Raw genomic sequence first — 7980 nt, 5'->3', positions numbered from 1 at the left:
CTAAGAATCCCAGGGAACCACAGGGATATCCCAAGGAACTCCAAGAATACCCTACAAATACAGATTCATAACTCTTGATACACCACAGAACCCCAAGGATACCTCAAGGAACTTAAAGGATAACTTAATAATACAAATTTAAATTCTTGATACCCGTAGGGACTCATTGGTATCTCAGACAAAACCCACGGATACCCCAAGGAACTCTAGGGATACTCTTGTATGGTTCCCATGTATTGGTTATATAAATTTTATAACTCTTGATATCGTATGGAACTCCAAGGATACAACATATCTCTTGATACTTTTTGGGTCTCTTTGATATCCTAGACAAATCACAAGGTATCCCAGGGAACCCCATGGGTACCCCAAGAAACCTAAAGGATACCCTAATAGTACTCTAATAGTAATACATGTAATACAGATACCCCATTGTTATCCCTGACACACCCTATGGATACCTCAAGGAACTCCAAGGATACCCAGTAATATAACTTTTGATACCCAAATGAACCCCAAGGATACCCTAATAACACAATTTTATATCTCTGGATACACCCTCGGGGCTTTTTGATATCCCAGACACCATTAGGTATCCCACGGAACCCCATGGATACCCCAAGGAACTTAAAGGATACCCTTATAATACAGATTCATAAAACTTGATACCCCATAGAACCCAATGGAACCCCAAGGATATAGCCTAATAATTCAAATTAAAAATTCTTGATACCACTGGGGACTCATTGGTATCCCAGACACGCCTCTAAAAACCTCTATAAACCCTAGGGAACCCCACAGAAATCCCAAGGAACTCCAAAAGATACCCTAATCATACAGATTTATAACTCTAAATACACCATACAACCCCAAGGATACCCTAATATGTAATACTTTAAAACACATTTGGTCTAGCCGAAAAAATTTTGTCTATAAATTTGTTTCGGACTTGTGATATTGCATCACATTCTAAAATTATAATGAAATTCATCGGCTATACGTTTTTTGTAACAGAGAGGACAAAATCTTTCATTTAATGGGATACCTTCCCATCTTCCCATTTCAACTGGTGGATGGTGATTTGAAGTACCAAAGAACTATATATATATGATATGAGTTAAATTTGGCCCCCATTATTCGCAATTTTTTAAAGTGTTTCAGGTACAATAATATGTTATGTTATATTTTAGAAGAGTTGATGTAAAATTTATTTTTCACCTATTTTTTTGCACTCACTGGCAGAAAATGACGTCAGAAGTGACGCTATTTCTATATTTCAATCAAAATCAGTCAAAAATTCACATATTTCTTATCTTTTTATGAATGGGAAATATAGAGGGCATGCTTGAACAGGTAAAAAAAATTTTGTCACTTATTAGCCTTAAAATTGGCTAGATACATCTCTGATTAAAATATTTTGTTTGTTCAAGCATGCTCTCTATTTTTTCTGAAAGAAAAACTGCTTGAAAACAAGCTGTTTTATGCTAAAAATGCAAAAATGGCAGGAAAAGGTTGTCTTTACGATGTCATATTTCTAAATTCTGGGCAGTTGAATCAAAATGAACATTATGTAAAAACATCACATATATATCTGTACAACGAAAAATGATGATGTTCATTTTAGGGGGCCATTTTAGGCCCACATCATATATATAGTCCTTTTACAAGAATTTTTCTGAATTTCAGGGGTAAAATATTGAAATAGTTCCATCAGTCGGAAAATGTAGTACTAAATGTACATGCATGTTGTTGAGCATTTAATTCTTTTATATCATAACCACTATAGCCAAATTGTATGATGTACGTGATAATTCCTCTGCATTTCTTATAAAATTAACATTTATAGATTTTTTCATTATTGAAATCAACAGCCCAAAACTTGAACCATATAATGTTTATTTTTTCAAGGTTCTTGATAAGGGGCATAGAAGGGGTAGTAATGTCATAGTTTTCCTTCTCCTCAAAAGAATGAATATTGAGTAATTTTACACGAAATAAAAATTAGCTTGTACGATCAATCATGATAGAACAAACCCTTTTTAATTATCAAAATTTACTTCTATTACAAGTATCTAATTAATTTTTTTAACTTTATTTTAAACATAATCTCAAAAAACTGCCTGTTATTTTTTTTTTATTAAAAATTTGCTTAAGGTCAATAATTGAACAGACTATAATTTACCTGTAATTAATTTCCTTAAGTTTGTTCTTTGAAACCCTTACCTGAGCACCATTCCCACTTAGCTAAAATCAGTCACCCATAAAAATTTCAGAATTATAGCAAAGTGGGAAGACACCCAAAATTCACAAGGGTTGTCTACCAATAAACAAGGAGATGTAGGTGTAGGTAAATATATAAGAATACTTATAAAAGATAAATTTAGTTAACGCATAAAGACAAAAAACCTCCATTTGAATGTATTTATATAAATATATTTTAGGGTATTTTAATGCGATAAATTAATTAATAAAATCTGTAAGGATTACCTCCCTTACTTTTCAACATCAGACCTTAATGAGGAAAATGAAAACTGCCATAAAATCATTAAATCTTGTCTGATCCTAAAAAAATTACAGGTTCACATCTTCAGATGGTGATCAACATATGTACAAATTTTCAGACTGTTCCATGCAGTAGTAAAAAATTCTTTAGGGGGGACAAAGTTGCATCTACAGAGAGACGGACAGACGGACGGACAGGATGAAACCAATATACCCCCTTAAACTTCATTTGTGGGGGTATAGGGGTATAATGAGACTCCTGGGGTATCACTAGTTACTAATTTCTATTATTGGGGTTACTTGGGGTTCAAATGAGTATACTTGGGGTTCCTTGGGGTATCCTTGGGGTACTACGAGGTGACCCTTGGATTCAAATGAGACCCCTTGGGTATAAATAGTTATTAATTTCTATCACTGGGGTACCTTGGGGTGAGCCTTTGATTCGAATGAGACCCCTGGGGTATCACTGGTTAATAACTTTATCATTTGGGTTCCATGGGGTTCTTACGGGCTTCGTTGGGGTTCCTTGGGGTACCCTTGGGGTACTATGAGGTGACCCTTGAAGTCAAATAAGACCCCTTGGGTATTAAAATTTATTAATTTTTGTCATTGGGGTTCCTTGGGGTATCCTTGAGGTTCCTTTGGGGTTCCTTGGGGTTAAAAGACGCACCCCTGAAAAACAGCCCCTCTGAACTTATTTCAAGTAAAATACATTCTTACAGTACCAATCAGACCCAACCTAACAGAAAGTAAACGGCAACTAAACCCTGGGTTTACTTTCTGAATTTACTATTGGTTTACTAGAGTGGACCAGAGTAAACCAAGAGTAAACCCAGAGTGGACACAGAGAGTAAACCCCGATCAGAAGTATTGTGACCCTGAAAGCAGACGCTACACGTGTATTCGGAATATACAAGGGGCAGGAATCACAGGCAGTAGGATGTTTAGATAAAATACAGGTCTGCTTCACACTTCAGTGCGTATAGGTGACTCCAAAAGCAGTTCTCGAGTAAACCCAGAGTAAACCCTGAGTGGACCCAAATTTTCAAAAAGTAAACCCAAAGTAAACCCGGGGTTTAGTTGGGGTTAACACTGGTGTTAGGTTGGGTCTGATCGGTACTGTATGTAGAACAATTCTTTGCATGGAATCAATAATACATTGTACTTAAAATGTCAACATATAATTTGTTTACATGACAAACAAACAGTTTTAACAATAACAGTGCTAACATGTACATATAGAGTCTATCTAAATGTAATTACACATCATCTTATGTCTGTGTAATCTCCCCTGCATTGTTTATTTACATGTAATATTGTATTTTCTTCACTTTACCTGTGTGGTACTCAGCCACAAAGAGGTTGTCTCTGGTGTCCACACATAAACCCCGTGGACGCAGTAATTGACAGTTGTCAATGTAGCAGAGGAACTGTCCGTCCTGATCCAGGATGTGGATACAGTGGTTGTTCGAGTCTGCTGTCAGGATCCGACCCTGGCTGTCTGTTGTGATGCCGAGTGGATAGAATAACCCCTTGGGAGTAGAGGGGGGACCAGTGTAGGTAAACCGGAGTTTCCCTGCCTGATTGACCACCACTACTGCACGGGCGTCACCGCCTGACACACAAATATCTAGGTTCCTATTCTCACTGATGTATTTAATGTCACCAGATGAATAGAGAGGTTGTCCTTTGTCGTCGTACTGAATACTTTGTTTCTCTGTGGAGCCAGAGTAACACACAACTTTTGTTTGTTTATCATCATCACTGTCCATGACAACCAGGAGGTCACCAGAGGAGGTACTACAGACACTGACAGGTCTCCACCCCCGTAGTCTGATCACTGTCTTTATCTTTTTATTCTTCACTATGTTCACAGTTCTATCACTGTCATCAGTATAAACTAGATCCCCTCTCCTTGTCACTGCTATGTCTGATGGATTGTTCCCTGACTTGGTTTGGACTGACTTCACTATTTCCCCTTGAACGTTGTAGAGTCTCATTTTGTTTTTATATAAGCTACACATCCACAGTTCTTTATCACTCGCACAGGACACACTGTGTAATTGATTTAAGAATATCATTCCATTATACTTCGTGTTTATCTCTGTGATGATCCGTGGTACATCAATGAGCGGTCTGTCAGGGGGAGAGTCCATTGTGTAGCCATGTTCCTCTGTTTTGATAGATGACGCTGACAGAGAACCAAACTGTTGATAAAACTGATCTTTGTTGATCTTCTGAAGGGTAAAACTTGGTAAGGAAACTGTGAGTTTCGGAGGCAATCTTCTGAATTCAGCATTCCTGGATTTGTAGGCAGAGACACGACTGACATCATTGGAGGCCAGTAACATCTTCAGATCAGCAATGGTCTGTGTGATTCCAGATATGGTGTGTTTGATTTCATCTTCCTGCTTATTTAGGACAGCCAGGTGTTTGGTATCCATTTCATCAAGATCAGATTTCAGTTCCTGTATAATGGTGTCTATTTCTCTGTGCAAGTCTTCTCCATGTTTGTTGATTACTGTTGTCAATTTCTGGGAGTTTTCTCTCAGATCAGCCTTTTGCTCTGAAATGCTAGATAGAATCTCTTGATATTTAGGATGAATTAATTTTTCACAATCTTTTAAGTCTTTCTGTATTAAAATTTGTTCGCATTTTAAAATTTCCAATAAATCTTCCACATCATGAGTTTGGTGTTCCTTAGAGGAAACACAGAGTTCACAAATAGGAATGTTGCATTGTTCACAGTAATGGTCACATGTTTTTGTAGAATGTTTTTGACATTTAGGAAAAGATCCCCGATATTTGAATGGCACAACTTTGTGTTGTTTGGATTTATCAGAAAGATGTTTCCCCTCACAGTCTTTACATAGATGTATGTTACAAATGACACAGTGTAGAGGGGGGAATGGGGTCTCACAGAGATGACACCGTACCACATCCTGGAGGTTGTACTCAGGGTCCATGGTCAAACGATTTCTTCACAACTGTGGACAATTCTGAAAATAAGAGAACAGCAATTCTTACATCTTTATTTCAAATACATTATACATCATATAATTTAGCTTAATTCATATATTTACTATAATTTGAAGATGAGTTCAAAAAATTTAATTATGTTATGAATGTATCCAGTTATTAAAAATACTGGAAAAATACGATTAAAAATATACTAGGTTTATTTTATTTTTTAAAACAATGATTCATCATGTTCATATATCGGTCCCTATTATGTGCATAATAAATAAAGAATAAACGTTAGACAGCCTAATTTTTAACATTTCGCTGATATTAGGCTCAAATTGCAATCGTTATATGAAGATTTTTAGCCATTCTCCATTTATTTTCCCTTCCAAAAGTTTACTGTTACGTACAACTGCCGATTCTTGCTCTGATATGACTAAATGAGCGACCTCTTTTTACAACTTTTTTCTGAAACCTTTAACTGGATGAAGTATATATGTGTGGATCCAGGAGTATTTCCTGTGAGGGGGCGGGGATGGTGGATAATTCTATTTACTAAGGGAAGGGGGAGGGGTCCAAGTCATTTTTCATAATTTTTAACCTCTGTGTGTAAATTTAAGAAGTTATAATTTCCAAGAGGGCTCCAGACCCGACCCTCCCAAAGTACCCCTCTAGATCTGTGCATGAAGCCTATATACATCTGTTTCTGCATCAAGAGGGATGTTAGTGTACCCTATTTTGAGACAAAGCTACAACTTAATTTAAATGTGAACGGTTCAACCTTTTTCTCAGCAAATGTACATTGTACAGCGAAGGACCTCCTTTCATATTACACAATTTTCAATCAAAGTCTGGAGCTGTGCAGTTTGGCAGGCCTCTGAATTTCTATCAATAAGCCGTTAAATATATGGGAAGAGAGATCGAGATATATACCCTATTTATATCGAAAAAATCTTTGAAAAAAACTTTTCTCAAAAACCTTCGGCCAAAAAAGCTAATTTGTGTGTCATCGGGGTTAGGGTGGGATAAAGATAGGGTATATCGACTTACTGAGAGAGTGTACAATTTAAACGCAAGACCCTTGCTTATATTATCTAGGCCTACTGGTTGTTTTTTTTTAATATATATTTTAATATATTTAACAGCAGTTATGTTCAGTTTAATGAATCAGTTCAAGAAATACGTACCTTTTTTTTTCCTCATGTGTACAAGATCCCACAAGTTTCCCCCTAAACTAATATTATATTATGTGTGTGTACTGATATTATTCAGTTATTGATGCCTTATACATGTGACATAACTAAGGTGATTATATGTAATCCAATATTATCATATTCATTTCTTATTTACTTGTGCTTTGTAAATGGAATGTGCTATAATTTACAAACCCCTCTAACATGGCAACCACAGGTATGATATTACTTCCTGGTCTGAAGGTTACCGTCCATCAATGGTTATTTGCTGCGGTACAAACGTGTAGGGGTAAATTCGTCACTTGGTTAATTCGGCACCCAATAAACTCGTCAATGATATAATTATATATAGATAGATAATTAGGAACTTACGGAATCGTATTAGGGCCGCAGCAGTATTTTACATTTTTATTAATTTGTTATAACAATATATAACAATATATTTATATAATTTATTTTATTGTATCCTTGAATAATTTTTAAACTCTTTCAAATCTTATTTACGATTTCTCTAGGGTACGTTTGCTCCAAGATGAAATGTCATAATGTACCTGTACGTTTTTCGTGGAGCTGGAGACACGTTTTCTCCTGGATACGTTTCTCCGGTATTCTATATACTATATAGTATGTCTTCGGTAAATTTTTATAAATCTATAAAATGTTGGGCGCCTGTAAAGTGCGAAACGAAATCGAAACGAAACGAAACGAAATCGAACGAAACGAAACGAAACCAATCGAAACGAAACGAAACCAATCGAAACGAAACGAAACCAATCGAAACGAAACGAAACCAATCGAAACGAAATGAAACTAAACGAAACGAAACCAAAAATCGAAACGAAACGAAACGGAATATAAACAAAACTAATATCAATTTTGACTACATAAAAGTGAAAATAAATTCATTGAAATAAATTTTTGAACCATAAAATATAACTACCTGTATGTTTCAGATTGCCGCTGTAACTTTTTAAGCCGATTATTCGAAATTTGCAAAAATTATATAATTATGCAAGTAAGTGATGTACATTCCTAATACCTTTAAATATTTCTAATTTGTTTCATTAAATGATATTCAGACGTTGAGAGAGAGAGAGAGAGAGAGAGAGAGAGAGATGCCTTAAAACTTATCAGCGACATCACATAGCAAAGTATATACGCAAGTTTGGGAGAGAGAGAGAAAGAAAGAGAGAGATATGATGATGATGATGATGATGATACTTAAGGGGACATTCTAACAACAATTTTCTTTCTATCGATTTGAATTATTGTAAAAATGTAACGATCGAATACAATGTGATTTAGAGCATACTGGTTGGTT

General features: G+C 35.8%; 1 protein-coding gene across 1 annotated transcript; it reads right to left on the bottom strand.

The window, feature by feature from the left end:
• Positions 1-3648: 3648 nt before the first annotated feature.
• Positions 3649-5496, bottom strand: LOC128181889 (uncharacterized). Its single transcript, XM_052850454.1, has one exon. It carries the CDS (start codon positions 5466-5468, stop codon positions 3807-3809), a length of 1662 nt encoding a protein of 553 aa, XP_052706414.1. The 5' UTR covers positions 5469-5496; the 3' UTR covers positions 3649-3806.
• Between the last annotated feature and the right edge of the window lie 2484 nt (positions 5497-7980).

This window comes from Crassostrea angulata, chromosome 4, assembly GCF_025612915.1.
Source record: "Crassostrea angulata isolate pt1a10 chromosome 4, ASM2561291v2, whole genome shotgun sequence".
Taxonomy (NCBI): domain Eukaryota; kingdom Metazoa; phylum Mollusca; class Bivalvia; order Ostreida; family Ostreidae; genus Magallana; species Magallana angulata.
Note: the sequence above shows the minus strand (reverse complement) of the source record. Positions and strands in the feature narration are given on the sequence as shown.

Bases quoted from the DNA above. Each gene is read 5' to 3' on its own strand.
- LOC128181889 (XM_052850454.1), bottom strand. From the start codon at position 5,468: ATGGACCCTGAGTACAACCTCCAGGATGTGGTACGGTGTCATCTCTGT.